Below are 22,465 nucleotides of genomic sequence, written 5' to 3'. Positions count from 1 at the left end.
CTCTCTCTCTCTCTCTCTCTCTCTCTCTCTCTCTCTCTCTCTCTCTCTCTCTCTCTCTCTCTCTCTCTCTCTCTCTCTCTCTCTCTCTCTCTCTCTCTCTCTCTCTCTCTCTCTCTCTCTCTCTCTCTCTCTCTCTCTCTCTCTCTCTCTCTCTCTCTCTCTCTCTCTCTCTCTCTCTCTCTCTCTCTCTCTCTCTCTCTCTCTCTCTCTCTCTCTCTCTCTCTCTCTCTCTCTCTCTCTCTCTCTCTCTCTCTCTCTCTCTCTCTCTCTCTCTCTCTCTCTCTCTCTCTCTCTCTCTCTCTCTCTCTCTCTCTCTCTCTCTCTCTCTCTCTCTCTCTCTCTCTCTCTCTCTCTCTCTCTCTCTCTCTCTCTCTCTCTCTCTCTCTCTCTCTCTCTCTCTCTCTCTCTCTCTCTCTCTCTCTCTCTCTCTCTCTCTCTCTCTCTCTCTCTCTCTCTCTCTCTCTCTCTCTCTCTCTCTCTCTCTCTCTCTCTCTCTCTCTCTCTCTCTCTCTCTCTCTCTCTCTCTCTCTCTCTCTCTCTCTCTCTCTCTCTCTCTCTCTCTCTCTCTCTCTCTCTCTCTCTCTCTCTCTCTCTCTCTCTCTCTCTCTCTCTCTCTCTCTCTCTCTCTCTCTCTCTCTCTCTCTCTCTCTCTCTCTCTCTCTCTCTCTCTCTCTCTCTCTCTCTCTCTCTCTCTCTCTCTCTCTCTCTCTCTCTCTCTCTCTCTCTCTCTCTCTCTCTCTCTCTCTCTCTCTCTCTCTCTCTCTCTCTCTCTCTCTCTCTCTCTCTCTCTCTCTCTCTCTCTCTCTCTCTCTCTCTCTCTCTCTCTCTCTCTCTCTCTCTCTCTCTCTCTCTCTCTCTCTCTCTCTCTCTCTCTCTCTCTCTCTCTCTCTCTCTCTCTCTCTCTCTCTCTCTCTCTCTCTCTCTCTCTCTCTCTCTCTCTCTCTCTCTCTCTCTCTCTCTCTCTCTCTCTCTCTCTCTCTCTCTCTCTCTCTCTCTCTCTCTCTCTCTCTCTCTCTCTCTCTCTCTCTCTCTCTCTCTCTCTCTCTCTCTCTCTCTCTCTCTCTCTCTCTCTCTCTCTCTCTCTCTCTCTCTCTCTCTCTCTCTCTCTCTCTCTCTCTCTCTCTCTCTCTCTCTCTCTCTCTCTCTCTCTCTCTCTCTCTCTCTCTCTCTCTCTCTCTCTCTCTCTCTCTCTCTCTCTCTCTCTCTCTCTCTCTCTCTCTCTCTCTCTCTCTCTCTCTCTCTCTCTCTCTCTCTCTCTCTCTCTCTCTCTCTCTCTCTCTCTCTCTCTCTCTCTCTCTCTCTCTCTCTCTCTCTCTCTCTCTCTCTCTCTCTCTCTCTCTCTCTCTCTCTCTCTCTCTCTCTCTCTCTCTCTCTCTCTCTCTCTCTCTCTCTCTCTCTCTCTCTCTCTCTCTCTCTCTCTCTCTCTCTCTCTCTCTCTCTCTCTCTCTCTCTCTCTCTCTCTCTCTCTCTCTCTCTCTCTCTCTCTCTCTCTCTCTCTCTCTCTCTCTCTCTCTCTCTCTCTCTCTCTCTCTCTCTCTCTCTCTCTCTCTCTCTCTCTCTTTCTCTCTCTTTCTCTCTCTTTTTTAATACGACTCATTCTGCGGCTTCCCTTAGTCTTCTTTTTCTGACGTTGCAACATTCCCCGCGGATATAGCGGCGCTTTAATCAAGTAGTCTTCATAAAATTTTAAAAACTAATTACGATTCACGAATGTATTTAAATATTTTGCAAAATGAAAAAATAATGTTTAATTATAATATACTTTGTTTGCTAATAACATCGTATTTTTCATGAAAAAGAAACACTTTTACATTATATATTAATAGGGAATATATGTATATATAAATATTGCATGATTAAAAATATAATAGATGCCAAGCTCTTCTCTTCTTCAAGATTAGTTAATTAGAAAAACTAATGATGATTAATCAAAAACAAAAAACTTGATTAAATCGCACGATAGTCGAAATAATTGTGATCCTTTTAGTTGAAATCATTTGCATGCTTCTCGATTACACGTGGATCTGTGCCAAGCAGTTGAAAAGCATTTTCGTGTAAAATGTTCGGTTGTCCGTCAAACACAATTCCATTTAAATTCATTAATATGAGAATTGAAAAATGTAAATGTGTGTGAAATATATTTGCAGATTATTTCTTTAGTTTGGTATTTAAAAACTTAATTAAATATTGATTTTTGATGAGACAGAATAATACAACTGTTACAGAAAATCTCTATATTTTATTTAACAAAAGCATATCACATGACAAGCATGTGACATGATATAGTTCTTATTCATCGATCAATTTAATTATCCGCTAATGAGAAGTTTACGATAAATGAAAAGCAATCTACAAATGCTTTCACAAATCGATTTATTTAAATATAAGCAAATGATATGTTATGTCGAACGTATCATAATAAATTTTCCTTATTAAACAAATGTTTTTACAATATTTATTCTTTTAATTGGCCTAATTTCTCAACGTATTGCCAACGGTAATGTTCGATGTTTATAAATAGCAAAATATTCGTTGCTTCCAAAGTTAAACATCATCCAATCAGAAGTTTAATCTTAGCATAAAATTTGATGATTTCAAAACTATGTAGGAACGTGATTGTAGTAGTGATTCATTATCTTGTTTCTAGGAGAATCTTGTCTCAATAAAAACCGTAAACTTTAATGGTGCTTATACAAACTGCGTGATACACATACACAATTATTATTATTATATCAAATTTCTATAATATCTATATATCTACGTAAAAGCGTTTGTAAATATTTATGTCAATACATAAATTAACTATATATATACGTATATTCATATAATTGTATATTGTATATTCATATAATTTAATTAATACTAAATATTATGATTTTACAATATTACGTAGCATATATATATATATATATAGGAGAAGTAATAATGAGTTTCACATACAAATTGCTAACTAAAATATTTAAATAGCAAACTATTGATGTTCACACTTCTACAAATTTTTTCATTTCAAATATTTCATTAACCTTTTAGATAGATGCGTACAAGTCAAAACAATATTATTATTTTGCAATTAAAATAATTTTGTTATAATTTTCTATTATACTTTCTTAGCGGTTAATCTTATTAAATATGCAGATCTTTAGCAGATTTGGTAAAAATTCATCAAATTTGTTTTGTACGGCATTATAAATTCTATGAAAACAAACAGTATAACACAATCTTGAGAAAATCCTGAAGATGCAAATTCTGAGAAACAAAGTTATACACTTTAAGAGTTAAATAAACATATATTTGAATAACAGCCGTTGCAATCTTTGAATACGTCGAGCTCGTTCATTGTGTATAATCCCCGAATAATTGAGTAGAGTTCTGCTCCCGTTCTCTCATTCTCGACATAATCACGATGACCTGGATCAACAATCGATATTTATTCGGACGTTTCACTGTTTACTATTAAGACTGGTCAACCAAATATAAATGCGTCTATATATTTGTGAACTTCGATTTTCTACATCAATATTGCAATGCATATCATGCTCTAAACATATTATCTCCGCGCTCCCGCTAAAGTTGATATATAATATTCATAACAACTGATATCATATATTTAAAAAAAATTAAAAGATAATATAGATGTAATTAATAAACTTTATAAATTTTACACACACGCGCACGCGCGCGCGCACACACACACACACATATGTTTCTCTGAAAAAATGTAAATAATGGAATTATATAAGTTTAGGAGAAAATAAAGATTAAATATGTATAAGAATTTTACTTGAGAAATGAAAGAAGTCACACGATAAATACACAAAGTGTTGTGTGTAAACACACAAAGCGACGTGAAACTGTGGATTTTGTAAGTAAGATTAAATGACGTCAAGTATGATCTATACTAAAGGATTTAGACCCTCTAGGAGAATTTATACAACATTTGGCAATTTCCTACTTCCCTTGAACTGCGTCATTCTTTCACTACATCCGAAAACAATGCCTCATATTTCATAGCACAATTTCAAGCTGTTTTATCAAAAAAAAAAAAAAAGAAAAAATAAAGATGTGTTTATTAGCAAAATTTTTTTAAAATTATTACGTGTTAAAGATAAAAATTCTTGTAAAAAATATTTTATTTATATCTTTGAACAATTTCGTACATTACTATAACATCATTACATTATAATACTATTATTAATAGGATTTGTCATGTTTAATGCATGATTAAAAAGAGATATTATTTTGTAATGGCATTATTTTTATTTTTGAGTTATATATACATTTATAAAAATATACTATTCAGAATATATATTTTTTAATATATTTTACTTTAATATACTTCTTTATGCTTGATATACTTTTTTATGTTTGATGTTCTTCTTAATTTAATAATGTTACGATATGCCAGAACGTATCAATATTATATAAAAATCTTCAAAAATTGTATTTTTTAATTTTTTAATTTTTATATATTTTATATTTGATTTTTTATCTTTATGTATATATATAATTTCTAACCTTTCTATATCTTCATATATTTTTTATCCTATTTTTACATTTTATCTCAACTTTTTTTCCAAACTGCATTACCTTTCATTTAGTGTCTACCAACATTTTATTCTTTCATCTCGCTTACTTTATTTTATTCTTCCTAATTGCTTAATACAATTTACTAGGTCAACAGCTTTAGCGGATGCGCTTTTAAACTCAGAAACACCATTAACCGATCAAGATCAATACATATTATTCATCCATAGTAAAAAGAGTGATTAAACATCTGAAATGTGTACCGAAAAATTCGAGATTTACATTATTCTATCTTTTCCGAGCATCTGATTGATTATTAAGTAAGCGAATTGTAGAGAACTGAAGAGAAAGAAATTAAAGTGTAGACGAAGAATATACGCACACGTACATGTAAAATATTAAAGAAATTTTGCGGTTACAAGATATTATTACTAATATTTACATATTTTATTGTAGATATATATATTATATGCACAAATGCTGAATTATTATCCCAATGCTTCGTCGCGCGCCTAGCAACCGCGTAATAATGGGCTGTTCTTTCTTTCCACGTACTTATACTCGGATTAGCTGACATTTTTTAATTAATTTAAAATGAATTACTATCAAAAAAATAAAAGAAACGAGCAATATGTCTAATTTTAAAATAATGTAAATGATAAATAATTTATAAATTACTTATCGTTGCTCTCCGTACACACGTTGCTTCTGCCCAATGCTTTTCCAAACCTCTTTTTCCTCTCTTGTTCATCCTTCGTTGTTTTCTTAAGAAAAGGAGATTTGAGCGACGGACGGACCAATGATATGCGATATGTAATTTATAAATTATTTATCATTTATATCATGTTTAACATAGATATATTGCTTGTTCTTTTTTTATTTTCTCGATAGTTGTGTGTGTGTTCTTTTAAATTCAAAGAAGTTTTAATCATTAACCTAACAGCGTTAATTAATTCTTTCATATGATTGCCCGGTGATAGGTATACTATCAGATTTTCGCAAAATATCATATAAAAAATCGAGATATCTTTTGCAATATATATAATATATATAGTAAAAATCTTATCGCGAGATTAATTAATTTAAGACAAAATATCTAAAGTGGTGAAATAAAGAGATGCAAATATTCTACTCAATTCATCTCTTTTATTATTGTTTATCCGCTTTAGGCAGATAATTACAAAATCGTGCAAATTAATCATGAGACGTCACAGACAAAAGCGTAAACACGTCAGACTCGCTATTATGTCTTACTGCATGTTATAAAAACCATTCTTAAATCTGCATGAACATGACAAGGCGGAGATGCATTTCTCATTTTATGACAAATTTGAATATATGTAGCATAATGGAATCATACTGCAGCTCTATTTTATTTTATAGTCGTCGTATTTGAAATTCTAGACAAATTTTCATAGTAATCGTTATTCAAGAAATGAATACATAGCATATCCCCAATTTTATTACTTGGAGGTCTATTTAAATGTCTAATATATGTCTATATTTTGCACAATACACAAACTTCTCGCATAGGGTTTCACGCTTATATGCGTACATATTAATACGTGGCCGGATTTCTGCGTCGCACAACTTTGCTGACTGATAGCATAATTTATCTCCTACGAGGCAACGAGTTACACGCTGTCGTCATTATTTGCTTAATCACCATGCACGATTAAATTTAATGCCCTTGTGTGTCTAAATTGCTTTTGTGCGAGCGACCTATTTCTCGGAAATAGCATTGTTTTTTTATTGTGATGGCCTTTTTTACATGAACAAGAATTGCATAAATACATTGTCTCTACGTTAATATAAATGCAAGAAAATGTGTTCAATAATCAAATTTCCGTTCTTATTTTCTTTTACGTTTTACATATGGTTCAAAAAAAATAAGTATATATTTTTACTGCAACTTTGATTTTTTAAACAATAATATTTTCAGATTTTTTCAGAAATGTATTTCTGTGTTCTATAGAAATATATCGTTGATTTTTTTGCGTAAATTATTCATCTGATTCCTAAAACTTCTGCTCTAGTTTTAAGAGAAAAACATAAGAATAATTTTTCAATATACTTTTACTAACGTCTAGTATATAGACAATTCATCAGGTAATAACGATAATAATAACATTTAACGCGTGATAAACGCATGGAACAATCCTATCTCCAGATTTCACATAACTTAGTAAGTTACAAATATATTAACCCACACGGCCACAAATCTTGTGCGGTATGTGCTCACATCTGTACGTTTCTAAGTTTAACGCCACACCATAATTTAGCCAACGAACACTAAAGTTTACTGCCTGAGGTACCGTTCGCTATCAGCGTTATTTGCTCGATTAACACACGATTAAATGCAGTTTCAAGCTTTTTCGAACCAAAAATAAAAATGAGAAAAAAACAAAATAAAATAAAAAGCCTCTAAAAATAAGCAAAGTATTTTTGCTGCGTTTAAAAAGTAGATACAATATAACGCAGCTCGAATATATCTTACAGAATATAAGCAACTTTACGCAATGCGGAAAATATTTCAAGGCAACACTGCTATGATCAATGGTGATTTTTATGTTCCAGGATTTTGTTACAGGCTTGAGTATACTGTCCCGTGGCTCGATAGACGAAAAACTTCGTTGGACATTTTCACTTTATGATATCAACGGAGATGGCTGCATTACGAGAGAGGAAATGACGGACATTGTGACTGCCGTGTATGAGCTGATGGGAAAATTCTCTGATCCACATTTGGATCACGAAGGTGTACGCCAAAAAGTGGATCGAATGTTTCAGGTAAGAAAACAAAAACAAATCTTCAAATCGCGCTTTTGTATAAAAAAAAAAAAGAAATTTAAATATTTTTTTGCTCAGTATGTAATATATCACGCGAGTAGTTATCAAAATCTTATTCTGCCTAGACTTAATCCAGTTTAAAAATAAGATCTAATTAATTTGTAATTAATCTATAATTAATTAATTAAAGAACCTAATTATATGAAAAGTAATTGAATGAAAAGAATTCGTTCGGGGCTTCGAGCAAACGAAACATTTAAATTAATGAGTTTTGTGTCTCGTGCGATGGCTGTCGATAATTTGTTCACCTCAACGAAAGAAAACGAGCGTCTGCAGAAAGTGTATCAGCAAGACAGGAACAAGCCTTTCTTTTTAGAAGTTGTCACATTGTTAGCTGCGGATGACAATGCCCACAGTGCACTCGTTCTCTTCACCTATCTCCACTGCTACAGGCGAAAAAAGGAGCAACTCGTTTTACAGAGACAATTTGTGCAGATGACATGTCTTCTATCTGCCCGATACAAGCTACACGCTTCGTCAATTCTATGACAAATGAAGTTCAAAGAGTTACTATTTTTAGAACACAATATTGTGTTGAAATTCGATTCGCGTAAAACAGATACGAAATAGCTATTGAATGTTATATATACATACAAAATAGCTATTTTGTCCAATTTAAACAAATAGATTAGTACTTAAATAGATCATCAAAGAACATATAACTCTCATTATCTCTCATTAACTCTCATCAACTCTCTCCATAATCTATAACATCCAAATTTTTAAAAATGCAAAAATGTGTGTTAGACGTGAAAATAAAACTTCAGAGATAACATAAGTAAATTGCTAATCTTACTTTACTTATCGTAATACACAATTAACAAATGCTCTTTTGCATTATCAACATTCAATCATACTATCGGAAGATACAAAGTTTTAGGTCGGAAGCTTGCTTCGTAATCTATTAACGGCGGGCACGTTTCTAGATCCTCATCTTCGATTCTATGTAGCCACAGTTGGATACGTTGATGTGCTTCCTACGCTCTCGCTAAAGTTGAAAGGAAACGCAAATTTGACGGTAAAGACGACGCGACCAGAAAGGGTAAACGCCTTGTTTAGGGCTGCTGCTTTTGAGGCATACACACCGATACAAGTGTGCAAATTCGTGGTTGCACGTGCGGTGGCCGCGAGAGTATAAGAGAGATAGGATTAGTACAACACACGCGGAACTCTAACTCGGGGAGCCACAATATATGTGCGCACACCTTACGTTCACATGTATATATACGGATAGTTTAAATTCTAATTGCTTGTTGTTTCAGTTCCTCAAAGGCCCCTCACGGGCTTTTCTCAAGGAACTACGCTAGCTTCTCAATCTAACTTGCAGCCTCTGTGACGTATTATATGTATAATAAACACGATATTTAAATTTTAATTACTCTCATGGCAAAATCATTAATTTTTTTGTTTGAAATAGAGCAGGGCATCATTAGCAAGTTGAATATAAAAGAAAAGGCTTCGTACTTAATCTTAGTAATTAATTATATATCTGCGCATTTCATTTAAATAAACTTCAAAGTTGTATAAGAAAAGATTTAGCATACTTCATTTAATTGTGTCATTAGAAAATTGAGAGATATATTGCATTGTCTCATTAAAACTCTGTTGAATCAATGTATCGTTATCGAAATACAGAAAACAATTCGATAATAGTAAGATTACTGAACGTCGCCGCTTGCCATCCAATTAAATGTTATTCCCGAATACCTGTCGATATTCTATAGCCAAGTCTTTTGATCTATCTGATATAATTCGCTAGTCAGTTTGCAATCAACTCTGTGATTCATTGTAAATCGAAACGTCTGCGAACTAGAAACTATTCAAATTTCTATTGCGCAGATGTTACTTGGCGGTTAAACTTTATTGTCGTAATATCAATACCATCTGTGCCACGCGAATGATCCACAGCAATGGGGTGCTACCTCCTGGTGCGGCAGACGTGCAGAGAATATTGATGATTAAACATATTTTAAATCATATTCGATAATTGATTAAAAATGCGCAAGTATAAATACGAGCTCCATTAATACATATGAAACAAATAATATTTCTTGCTGAGGATACATTCATTTACATTTCATATATATATATATTTCTCGCAAATTGTTAGCCTGTAGCGATATTTCATTTTGTAAACGGAGACGAGACATCGCGCGTATGCAACCTCGATGTGCATCTTAGTTGTACAAGGTTTCCTTTTGGGAACATTACGGTTTGAATACGTAGATAAATTGATTTAGAAATCTCGTGAAAAAACTTGGAAAAATCAGCGCAAGACAAAATAACTTTTTCAAATGATTTTTCATCTTCTTGTTTCATGTTACGAATACTTCGAAGTTCTATTACGTATTTCGTCGAAGAAAAAAAGGATCTGCGCGACGAAGAAGTATAATATGACAAATGTTTTATTTCATCATTATATATGCAATGTTTACACTCTAAATATTTTCAACTTATATCGAGTGCGATTTGTAGATAAAATCATAAGAGAGAGATTCACAATACGTGCTTCAAAAATAAATGAGGAAATAAATATGGTCCATATCCATAGAATGAATCATATGTTTGGCATACATCTCACGTTATAGATTTCAAGTTTTTACTAATGATTGATGAAGTGCTCATATTACAGATATATCGTGTTCACAAATCCATCATTTATGATAATCCACTTTATTAAACTTTATCGTTAGCTTTTTCAGTCATTTATTTTATTAAGTAATAAAAATTTTTTATGGTTATACTATCGATCTTATTTTAACGTGCTCACAATTTTTATTTGCTTGAAATTTCTTTTCCTTTCTGGGTTGCTTCTCGATTTAGTTTACTATACATTTATTTATCACTCTAATAAAGCACCGTTTCAATCAGTTTAAAATACAATATAATTTAAGAGTTTTTGTTACAAAGATATCTTTTTATGCAAAATAGATTTTAATATACTAGTTTCAAATAATTAACAAACTTCCTGCATAATAACTAAAACATATGATATGACTATGTGTTTTTGGTTTATAAAACTTTATGAGATCTTTCCAATACATTCGTGGCTTGTATTCATGGCTTAAAGATAACTTTAAGCCATGAATACAAGCCACGAATGAAAAATGAACCGGTGGACACTTTATAAACTTCTAACTGTAGCACAATGGCACATTGAACGCTTACGAAGATTATCAATACGCTCGTAGAAAAGCAATGGAAGAACAGCTCCTGCTTTATGTGGTTTTAAACAGGATCCATCAATATACTTTTTAGATAACTGTTTAAAATTTAGCAAACATAATATTATACACAATTGTTTAAAAAATTTGAATCAACCATTGATACTCTCCTTTGTTTACTTAAAATATTGTAATTTGTTGTCATTATATATAATTTTAATATCTAATAACGTAAAAAACTTAACGATAAACGTAAAAAAAATTATCATGATAAGAATCTTTCAAAACTTCTCAATTTATTCATATATCTTATCAATTTCTATCTATTTTATATTATATTTTCACACGTAAATGTATTTTTATTCTATTTTTCTTTCTTTTTTTCTTTCTTTGCAAAAGATATTATGTTTTGCTTATTGTACAATAAAATAACAATCACAATTCATATTCTCAATTTTTCGCGACATCTCTTTGTTGAATGGACATCTCTATGTAGATTAAATCATTGCTAATTAATCACGTTGAAAGAGGTAACGAGCATCGGTCGCGGAATATCTGCGTTATTCGTAGAACTAATTAAAAACGAGCTTCATTCGAGTTTCATTTGCTCCAGATCACGATTAAATCCGTCCCATTGTTTCTAGAAACTGCGCAACTAGCTCGCTAGCACTTTTCATCCCAGAAAATGATCTGTCTTGCCAATTTTTAATGATAGTATCGAATCGTTCTCATGTTACGTTACACGCGAACAAAACATAAAAAATAATAAAATATACATATACATGCAAAATGCAAAATATGTATAAAATATATTATAAGAGAAAATATTGAAATATATTATAAAAATTCCCCAGCTTAATTACAAAAATATTTAATGCGAAAGACTAAAATATAACGCAAAAATATAATAGAATTAATTCATCAAAAATTATCAAAAAAATTGTTCGTAAAACATTACCCGGTATATTTGGAATAGCTATATATAGCATCATGATATAACGCGAGTATTTTCTTCAAAATACAAGATTTAAATCAAACATATTTTGACACGCTTTTTATATTAAAATATTAGCATCATTTTTAGATTAAAAAAACGTAATAGTCTATTATAATATCGATTTTCTCCCAAATTCATCCAATATCCTACCACTTTGCGGTAATTATATCTGACTATAGCATAATTACAAACCTACGATAATGCATCGTAGCATATAATAAGTCGTGGTACCAATTAATCTCATCCAACGCGATGTACACGGTAACAGACTCCTCCCCCGCGTACATTAACCTTTGTATTTCACAATGAAGAGAGCAGTAATAATTTTGCGATTTGCACCTGCCGATGACCGATTTAGCACTGTGCAATCTAAATGTTCATACATGCACGCAACACAACGTGAAATGCCGGCTTCAACTTTCGATCATGTTTATTCTATAAATTAACTCGGTCTAATAGATTGCCATGAATCGCAGATAATTAACATCCGGTATAACTGCATTTCTGTCTGAATATATTGAATGAGTATGTAAAATATGAAACTTACTATATATATCGCAAACAAATTATATATTTACTTGTATAATTATTTATGATCTATTATCTATTGTATTAAGGCAAAAAATGACAATTTTTTAAATAAATGTTAAATAAATTTTTCAATTTTTAATCTGATTATATTGATTAATGGAATAAAATAAAATAATATTAAGCTAATAAATTAGTTATATATACAACAAAAATAACGATGTTATAATAAATAACATATACAAAAGAGAGAGAAAGAGAGAAAGTTGAAGCGCAGCGCAGTAAAAACAGACTTCCAGTAGTCAGTCCGTTCGTGGTTGACTAGTTCTACTTTAAGTGAAGCATATATACGTGTACATCGACAGAAGCGCGGAAGTGTGAGAAGACGTCTACGTGCGCTTTTTCTTTTTCTTCGTAATATATACCGTCTGATTGTTAGGTTAGTATAGTGGTCTTCCATTCTAGCTCAACGTGACGCTTTTTTCTGAGTTTAAGCTTTATGGTAATTCTAATCATTCATAGTTCAGTGTTCAGTCAATCATGTTAGAGTTGCGAGATATGAGGTTCCACGTATCCACAACTGTGACATAAAACAAAGAGAATTACGGAGCGGATTTTAGTACTCTTTCTCTCTCCTCTATAGAAAGTTTACATAATACCGTTATAACGTTTTACATAATATCAACTTTTTAACACAATGCTTCATTATAGTTGCGACATTCATTGAATATTAAGATGGTTTATAGTTGTATCGTAACAGAGTGCAGATTTGTTTAAATATATTATTTTTATAAATACATTATGATTTGTTATATACCAAAAACTATTAATAGATTATTTATTTAAGCAATTTTATGTAAAAAATAAAATGTGTTATGATATTGTATTAGAGCATAACGTAATCTTTAAAAAAAAGATATGGCCGACAAATTACATATAACACCATTTTATTAATGTAAATAAAACTAAAAATTAAAATAAATTAAATCTATTAGTAATCCGCGATTAATAGAATTCTTTTCAATTTCTCTAATTAAACGATATATTACTTATAAGTTTTTAGCAATATTCGTCAACAAAACATAATTATTATCATTTAAATTTTTAATAGACATTAAACGTCATATAATGAAAAAGCTTTCAAATATAAATTGACTTTACTTGTTCTAGAAAATGGATGGCAATAGGGACGGCGTAGTGACGCTATCCGAGTTCTTAGAGGCTTGTCGCGCAGACCCGGACATTTCGACCAGTATGGCAGCTCTGGACACTGCCTTCTGACAGTCACAGCGTCCGCGATACATACCATGGACCTGAAGGGATCACTCGATTAAGAAATAAATCGCTCAATGTTGTACCTTAACTCCCTGGACCAGAGGAAAGAGATTCCTCAAGGTGTGTCCCGTCGTCTTGAAACGACTGATATGCAATTTCTCAGAATCGATTGTTTCGAGAGACGACATTGCGTCACTTTGCGCATACTAGTTCAACAAAAATGTACTCAGTAGAATCTCTAGATATGCAAGAGAAAAGAAATGTTATTGGGAAAAAGAGGAAAAGAAAAGTATAAATAAATGGAGTATTAAAGCTTGAATTTTGCGATTTAAATATAACAAAGAGCAACAGATATAATTGTTTTGTGATAGAAGTGAAAACTAAGCGAATATTTGATCGGCGTGTTGTTTGATAGGTAGAATGTTTGTACGATTAAATATCAGAATCTGCAAATATATAAGAAAATAAACGGAAGAGATTGAAGTCGAAGTAACAAGCAAGTTGTAACAATATTAAAATAACTATGATGTTTTGCTTGAAATTGTTTAGAAAATGATGGAATTGTATACAAATAACACGATATCTTTTACAAAAAGAATGTATGTAACGAGCCTTCTCCCCTAATAGCTCTCAAGTGTCGGCAAAGGGGTGTGTAACAATTTCATAAAGCTTTAGTCAGTATAAGGTGGGATTAGCGAATAAATGAAAAAAGCAGTTCTTTGCATTGTGTAAACATTGCATTATCGTAAATCGTAAATGCAAAATATCAGAATTTATTTTAAAAATTTATGCACGTCGTTACTCACACTCTATTTTATTTTTCTTATGTTCATTTTTATTATGAAAATTTTCAATTCACACTGCTATCATTGACGTTTATGGACATTTTTCACGAATATAAAGGCAAACATACACACACGCATACATCCATAAAAATATAAAATGTAGAATTATATAGTATTATATTATATGTATTTTTAATATTCACATATCTGAATTAAAGCTTTCGGTATTAATATTGTGTTGCTTATATATATACTTTTTAAAATACATCTTAAATAATAGATACATTGATTAAAACTGGTAGAAATTGCGTTTCCAAGGTTTATTTACATATTGTAGCGTCAAAAAAACACAAGCAAATATTCAGTCATATTTTTTAAACAATTGCTCCTAATTTTTAATAACAGCGTGTGAGTTTCGCGTGCATATAGAACTGTAACACAAAGAACGAAGTTAAATGTGAGAGTGAGTGTCAACTCACGAATGAGATATACAAAGTTTATCGTGAATCCCGTCATACAGCTGGACATGTCAAGCGGGATTTGTTGTTTTTAGTGCGTAAGCATGTAGATGGTAAGCGATATCAAAATATTTATTTTTGTGACAGGTAAGCGTATTATTGTTGTAAGATTCTAGATCGTAAAGACTGCGTGCTGCTAAAGAGAAAGAAGCGAGTTTAACCGAGAATGAAAGGCGAAAGAAATATGTGGGTTGAAAGCAGGGTGCCTCTCTCTATATCAATTTGACATTCGGGCGATTTGTTGCCGAATATACGCGAAGTGTACGTTTTATTATAATTATCCAACGATTCGTGGAGACTGGACCAAGGCTTCCGCGATGGGCGAAGAAGATTTACTTGAGCGAAATATATTTAATCATTTTCTATCACTGCCTACTTCTGGTTAACTATAAATAAGGAGGAATGGACAAGAGCGAACGAAACGAGAATCTCCGATGCGTCTCGAGATTAACGAATCTGATCAAAATTGTTGATGTTAGATCGGAAAACGAAAAATGTAAGTTATTTATTTAAGATATATATACAAGTATATATCCTTTCGTTACAAGTGCGTTTCTTGTAAAGTACTCGAGATAGCAAGTCGCGAATCGATATTTGAATATTCCTCCGATCTAGAGAGTAATGCGGTACGGCGACTAACTTTTTCAACAACAAAGCTGACACAACTCCAATTCACGCATCAATACGTCGAGCGTTAAGAGGTAATATAGAAGCAAATGCTAAAAAATAAAGTCAGTGAAGAAACGAAAAGATAGAATGCATACACGATGGAATTACAGGCGTAAAGATTTCTTCGATTTTTAGCAGCGCCTATTCATAGAGCATAAGACTTACATGTAAATTGAGATAAACATCGAATGTTGTCTCATATCAACTCGATCACTACCGCATGTCTTTGAAGTTACGTAAGTAAGTGTATAAAAGACAGAAACGGGGTAATTGTGTCATAGATAATTTCGAACTTGATCGGATATTAGTTTTAGACACGAGAAGGGAAAGAAGCAAGTACTCTTACCCCACGATGGTTAATCGGAGATAAGCTAGATTTAATATGTTGTGAGCTTTTTTATGCGCCGCAATTAGTTTTAGAATAATCTTATTATTTTTTAACGCAAAACTAGACTGACGGTAAAACTGGAATATTATTAAGTTCACAAGGTGTAAAAAGAGAGCATGTGCAAGATAGTACTAAATAAGGAAAGATGAAGTTATAGTATTTCTTATTTCGGAGATGTAAGTTCTTATATTATGCCTTAAAGCCACCGTGTGTTTAATCCACCTTATCTTAATCATATCTGCGCATGTATCACGCTTGGATACTTTCTCTCTGCTAAAAATATGTAATTCAGTATACACTTCTCTATAGCCTCACTATTTCTTGTCACTATCATTCTAAGATAGTTTTAATCTCTATTGTACGCTAGAACGCCGAACTGCATGTTATCTTCTTTCGCAAACATCGAGTTATCTAGAAGAAGTATCGTCAAATTTTAGTAACGCGTAAGTTCGATCATGATTTATGAAAGAAGTGCGGAAAAGTTTGATTTTAATTTAAATCTTGCTACACAATACAAATTATTTTACATCAACGATAAGAAAACGAGTTACTTGATAATTATTATTGTAATATAAAAATATATTAGAGTCTTACAGTTTAATTGGTAAAAATATATTTACATATATGTATGTGTGTGTGCAGTAATTATCAATTCTCGATTGTAATGTGTTATACGAACAGAAGAGAGTAATATGCAGTGCGAAATAACTTCAGTGTGTTAGCTTCTATTTAACTTTGCTATTACTATGCTAAACTATAATCTCGTAAAGCTATAATCTCGTACTGCTTTCTTTAGATATCGATAGTATCATTGGACAATAAAACTTCTTTATAACGCGATCAGAAACGGAGATATAGTACTGAAACTAATCCAATAATCATATCCCAAATAATTGACAAGTAATTTAAATTAAAAATGAGATTCATTTATGTTCTGTATAGTTATTAAAATATAAAATAGTTATTCGTTCTAAATACAATCTCTCTTTAGATGGAAGTCAGTGAATATTTCTTAAATTATTTATCTGCTCTTTTGTGTCGCTATATTATCTCGTGTGTGCGAATATAATATATAAATTTATTATAAATAATAAAAAAATTGCGTTCACACATATCCACATATACATACAAAATAAATTTATGGAAACTCGCAGGCATCTTGGCACGTTTCTGATCGCAAAAAAATTGAGATACTTTTTCGCATATTTGTTGCATGCCTAACACTGCATATAATATAAAAAAATTCGAAGAAAACGAGATAAATAAATTAGCTTATTCAATGTGTGCAAGATCAACATTTGCGACATTAAGTTTTATCTCTCGCTTTTCACAATTCAATAATTCTGCATAACTTAATGCGGTTGTTACGTATGTAGTTGCTAAACTTTTGGTTGCATCTTAAAATTTGTCATACGATTTACAACAAGCAAATAATTGAAAAAAATGATAGAATAGAGCATATCTTCTCGATCGATTCCATTACGTGGATACTATCCACGTGTAGCTAATTCGGCTACCGGGCTGCACAAAGCCGCGAGTACTACTATCTTGACCCTTTTAATGTAGAAACACTATACTCGAATAGAATCAAAGATCTATCTATCAAAACCTATCTCTTCTCTGTAGATAGTTAACCGAGAGTACTTTCGGTGATATATTTATCATAGACATATTATAGCTGCTGGTCAGAGAAAATACAACATGACTTGATTTGTGAAAGTGATGCAAAAATGCAAATGGTAGAAGTACCAAAATGGGAATGTAACGTTTGTTGTTCACGAGAGTTATTCAAGAGAGAAAGAGAAAGAAAGAGAGAGAGTGTGTGCGTGTGTCTGTGTGTGTTATATTTGAAAAAAAGAATTATTAAATAGAAAATAAGAAAAAATTTTATGGGATCGAGTTATATATACACGTACTAGAGAGAGAACTAACAGATGGTCCAATTATTCAAGAAAAGCCTATGTTATGCAAAACATAAAAGAAAAGTACGTGCAAAGAGTTATAATAATATATATAAAATGTTGTTAAACAGAGCGTTACAGAGACACATTTGCGTAGTCGTATAAAATTACAAAAGAAATTTTCAATTATTTATAATTAAATTTAATAAAACTATATCTCTCTTTCTCATATTTAAAAAGTTAAGTTTTTAATTAAATTAATATTTGAATCATAATCAGATGTATGTCTTTTGGATTTTCGTGCGTTGTATTTAAAATTAACAAACAGAACGCTTTTTCAAAGTTGTTACATCAAAGTAATGAAAAAAATGTCTTTAATATATATTAGATTGATCGGTTAATTTTATATTGAGTTTTGCAAGTAACTAATATAATTTGTAATATGTGTGCACTTCATAATATGATGACTCTAAATGTAGAGACTTGTTTTAGGAAGCTCATTAATTACTCAATAAGTTATTGAAATAGCTGCAGAGTTATGTCTATTAATTATCTGAAGGTATTCTCGACTTCGAAGATTATCCGAAGTCAGCTGTTGCATAATTATACGGCAAGGTATATGTGTCATGGTAATGCATTGCAAAAATGTATTAAGTGATTTCTCAAGTATCGTACGTTGAACACAACAAAGTTGAACAGAAATTTTATTATATAATGTTATAAAATATGGAGGATTTTAAACAGATTAAAAAAGATAACAGATAAAAAATATTCATATATTTTCAATGTAAATCAAGTATGTGTATATACTTGTGGTAAGACTACGTATCTCATAGCTTTAACGGTACGCCAATACCCAGGTGGAAACAACTTCTTTGGTAGCAATACCGAAGTCGTGAATCAACGACGTGTGCAATGTCTCATAGTAAAAAAAGCTGTTTAGCCAATAATTTAATGTGTTCTGTTAACAAAGATGGTATGTTTCCACTCGAGACAAGGCGCATAAAGGAATAATCGTTTGGATGTTGATTGTTAAATGTTAGGATAGCTGGATACAACGTTTTGTCCTTTCAACCCGAACTAAATATTTAAATAATTAATTGCGTACGACTTGCATTTTGTTAATTGATCGTTTCTTATCTTTAACTATATAATCAGTATTATATTATTATATCATTCAATTGCAATCATGTTACACATGTCTCCATTTGTTATGTAAAATGCGCATAAAATTCAGTTTAATGTGGTCTCTCAAACGTGAAACGTTTGCAATTATTGTCATCACAACTTTCTGCAACGAAAATTATTTCTCTTTTCAAATGTTTCGGCAGTGCTCCGAAAAAATGGCCATTTAATATATCAGAGTTTCTTGTATTATCGAAGAGAACAAAAACTTGAAAAGAATCAATGTATATTAAGCACAAAAGTTTATGTATCATTATTTAAAAATTTTATATATTGCATCATTTTTTTTGTTTCTCGAAACCTAGTTATTATCGCAATTATATATACATATTAATTATCATTAATTAATTAAATCAATTATTTATTGTACTATATTTTAAAAGTATGTAACTATTTTATAAATAAATAGATGACCAACATATATATTGTTTCTTTTTATTATTAATATTATTGTTTAATTATAACTCTTAAAAATTTTAAGATTAATGGATTGATTATGTTAATAGCAGAAGTAAACAGATTTATCAAAATATTCCTGAAAAATATGCCTTTATAGAATAGAATATAGTACCATAATCAAAGCAACGTATATGTGTATATGTGTTTTTGTATACGTACATATTAATAATTAAAAAATCATAAATAAAATACCTAATTGCCTATCCATATATCTTCTTTCATATTTCTTCTAATTTCGCCGCTCTTCTCTGTATTATGTAGTCAACAACTTTAGTTAGCTTATTATTAAGATAATGTAAAAATTCCGGAATTGCAAGCTGATATTAATAATATATAATTACAGATTTGCAGTTGTACAGAAAATACATAAAATGATCAATATAAAAGGTAATGTAGGTCATTTTATTTAAGTTAACAATATTGGTATAATACATCTTATATAGCTTAGTGATATTAAATTTCACTTAATATAATTGATAAGTTAACTAACAAATCCTGATTCTACTTCAAGATCATAAAAGATGCTTTTGTTTTATATAAACCAATTGTACAAATTGCTCTGAGAAATTTTATTATTATGCAATAATGTGTGTAGACAGAAGAGGCCAAGATGTCTCAACCATATAGATTGATATATAAAAACATTGTCTAAAATTCTTTGAACAATTTACAGTGTAGGAATGCTCTAATTTTTAATTTTAAGGTTCTGTTTTCAATTTTATCGCTAACTGACTAGCCACATAATTCCAGTATCGCCATCTTATTATATCATATTTTTTCGACAAATCCTTACATAGCTGAAACATAAGTACATATTTCATTGTAATTATACTATGATTACATTAATGTATAATTATAATAATTATACCATAAAATAAATAGAAATTGAGAAAAATTTATAAACAATGACATTAATCAAAAGTAAGTAAGTTGTATCCAATAGATGAAAGCATCGAGATTGTCAAAACAAAACTTCAAATGGCAACATTAAAATCAATAAAAAATAAGAAGAGCAAGGACAAGGATAGAAATATGAAAGACAATGAGTGTAAGAGAAATGAGAAAAAAGACTGGCTGAACCAAAAAGATTGGAATTTAAGCACATCAAATGCATCAAAAGAAATTTTATATATATACACAACACAAAAACACATACACAAAAATTTACTTACTTCATATGCAAAATTAATGTGAAATAAGGAAGATGGGGTTTCATCAGATGAACATTTTTCTTGACAAATATCAATTATGCAGGCCAACAAATGATTAGTACGACATCCTTCTTTATACATTTCTTCACATTTATGTCTTACTTTTTCATTGTAACCTAAGCCTTTGCTATCATGCAACAGTATCCTAAAAATATAATTTGTAAACATAAAATATATATATTCAAATTAATATTATTTTTCTTCTTTAAATAAACTTCTAATATAAATAAAAAGTACAATTACCCTCTTAAGTAATTCCAAGCACTCTCATTTCCTTTTGATAGTTGTATTTTTTCCAGAGCAAAATCAACTTCCCTATTTATCACCTCTTGCTCAAACTTAGTCGTATTACTTATGACAAAGTAACGCTGATTCCAAGCAGAATTATTGCGAACATCATCATTTAACAATTGCTCCACATACTCCAATTCATTATCATATAAACTATATTCATAATTACATATATATATGTCAGTATCATATATAAAGAATATTTATTATAATTCTATATACTATATACATAGCTATAAAGATATACTAACTTGAAAGTTTGTATGCACCACTGACGATGTTGCCAAGCATGATAATTCTTTGCGTCCTTACATAAAACACTTTCTATAAATGCTAACTCCTCACTAGGATCTTGCAGCCATTCAACAATGACTTTTCTATGATGCCAAACTTGATAATTTTTAGAATTATATTTTATCATTCGATCAGTATATTTTAACTCCTCTTGTAAATTCCTTGCCAGAGTTTTAAGTATTTCTCTTCTGTATTGCCATACAGTATAATTAGCTGGGTTAAGCCATATACAGGCTTCTGTTAAAGCTAATGCACGCTCTGACTTTTCACCTGACTTTAGAATGGCACGAAAATAATCATAGGCATCCTTAACTGAAAATCAACATTAAAAAATAATAAGGTGAAAATATATAAAAATAAAAAGCTATAATTTATTGGTACAAAATTTCACGATAGACTAATAAGTTTATATAATAATAGTATGAAAAACATATGAAGATCGTTTGTTGTTTGCTGTATAAAATACAATTTAGCTTATAATAATGATATAATTCTTAAAATTATATATGCTTACACTTTTCAGAATATGCAATTGCTACAACAGGATGAGGGCCATCATCTTGAGGTAAAGGAGTCACATCACTCCACTCATTGCGGTCTTTATATAAAATCCACGGCGTTTTCTCGTGATCATCACCACAATTTAATTCGTCGTCAGAACTATCCGACATGCTCTACTTTAATACGACTTGTATTGTAGAAAAAAAATGAGAGACCGCGCACAAGAGTTGTTTAATCAAATTCTAACCTATCCTAAATACTTTTCGCATTCTATGCAATCATGTCATGTGCCTTTAGACTTTAGACTCTAGACTCTATAGGCTTTAGAGATACACACCTAAAGATATATTGAAAAAATCCACTCGTTATTTGTGTGTATGTGTGTGCTATGACACTGATAAACAATCGGCGTCTTCTTTATGCTCGAGAGAGACTTTTAGATCATCAAATGCATTATATCTAATAATTCGTACATAAATACGTATATACATCATATGATTGTTAAAAGATTTGAAGTTTTACATTTTATTTAATTTAATATGTCTCATTTAACTTATCGTTCATCTCTAAAACTTGTTTAATTTTTTATCCACGTCAAATACAATTGTTAAATCTGACATCAAATCTTTGCAATCTGTTTTACATTGTCTTCGGAATAAAAAATATATACGATTAAATATTATGGAAATCACATTGATGGAAATAAAAAAAAAAAAGGGAGAAAAAAAGGTGTAAAAATTAAGGACACTAAAACAATAATGCTGATTTCAAGACAATGATTGTACTTTGTTTTAACTGGAAGCTGGAAGTACTAGATAATATGTCATATGTAGTCACAAGCGAATGAATATATTATATGAATGATTTTCTAATACTGCCAGTACAATCTATATCAAAAAACGTCTAATACATAAATAATATATAT

The 22,465-nt window shown here is 31.1% G+C and overlaps 2 protein-coding genes across 3 annotated transcripts in view; one reads left to right on the top strand and one right to left on the bottom strand.

Moving 5' to 3' along the window:
- Nucleotides 1-17,494, top strand: part of LOC115241455 — a gene marked incomplete at its 5' end in the record, with an annotated part of 48,930 nt that extends 31,436 nt beyond the window's left edge. Inside the window, 2 exons of the mRNA XM_029817222.1 lie at nt 7,102-7,314; nt 13,234-17,494. Coding sequence (XP_029673082.1) covers nt 7,102-7,314; nt 13,234-13,344 — 324 coding nt within the window. The remainder of the gene's footprint in view (nt 1-7,101; nt 7,315-13,233) is intronic.
- Nucleotides 17,495-19,268: 1,774 nt separating this feature from the next.
- Nucleotides 19,269-22,197, bottom strand: LOC115241458 (protein farnesyltransferase/geranylgeranyltransferase type-1 subunit alpha). Of its 2 annotated transcripts, none has more exons than XM_029817226.1 (5): nt 21,554-22,197; nt 20,997-21,351; nt 20,698-20,898; nt 20,416-20,599; nt 19,269-19,319 (listed from the first exon to the last, which is right to left on the bottom strand). In XM_029817226.1, the coding sequence occupies exons 1-5, from the start codon at nt 21,708-21,710 to the stop codon at nt 19,284-19,286; spliced, it is 933 nt and encodes a 310-aa protein (XP_029673086.1). In that variant the 5' UTR covers nt 21,711-22,197; the 3' UTR covers nt 19,269-19,283. The 2 variants fall into 2 exon arrangements, with proteins under 2 accessions (XP_029673086.1, XP_029673085.1); XM_029817225.1 differs by lacking the exon at nt 19,269-19,319 and adding an exon at nt 19,565-20,040 and having other exon boundaries at nt 21,554-22,187.
- Between the last annotated feature and the right edge of the window lie 268 nt (nt 22,198-22,465).

The sequence above is a fragment of the Formica exsecta genome, unplaced genomic scaffold (assembly GCF_003651465.1).
Source record: "Formica exsecta isolate Colony F162 unplaced genomic scaffold, ASM365146v1 scaffold489, whole genome shotgun sequence".
Taxonomy (NCBI): Eukaryota; Metazoa; Arthropoda; class Insecta; order Hymenoptera; family Formicidae; genus Formica; species Formica exsecta.
This window is presented reverse-complemented; position numbering and strand designations above follow the sequence as displayed.

Excerpts from the sequence above, each read along its gene's own strand:
- LOC115241458 (XM_029817225.1), bottom strand. The coding sequence starts at position 21,710 with ATGTCGGATAGTTCTGACGACGAATTAAATTGTGGTGATGATCACGAG. Across the intron at positions 21,352-21,553 it reads AATTGCATATTCTGAAAAGT|TTAAGGATGCCTATGATTAT; the intron begins GTAAGCATATAT and ends GTTGATTTTCAG. Across the intron at positions 20,041-20,415 it reads ACATTAATTTTGCATATGAA|CTATGTAAGGATTTGTCGAA; the intron begins GTAAGTAAATTT and ends CTTATGTTTCAG.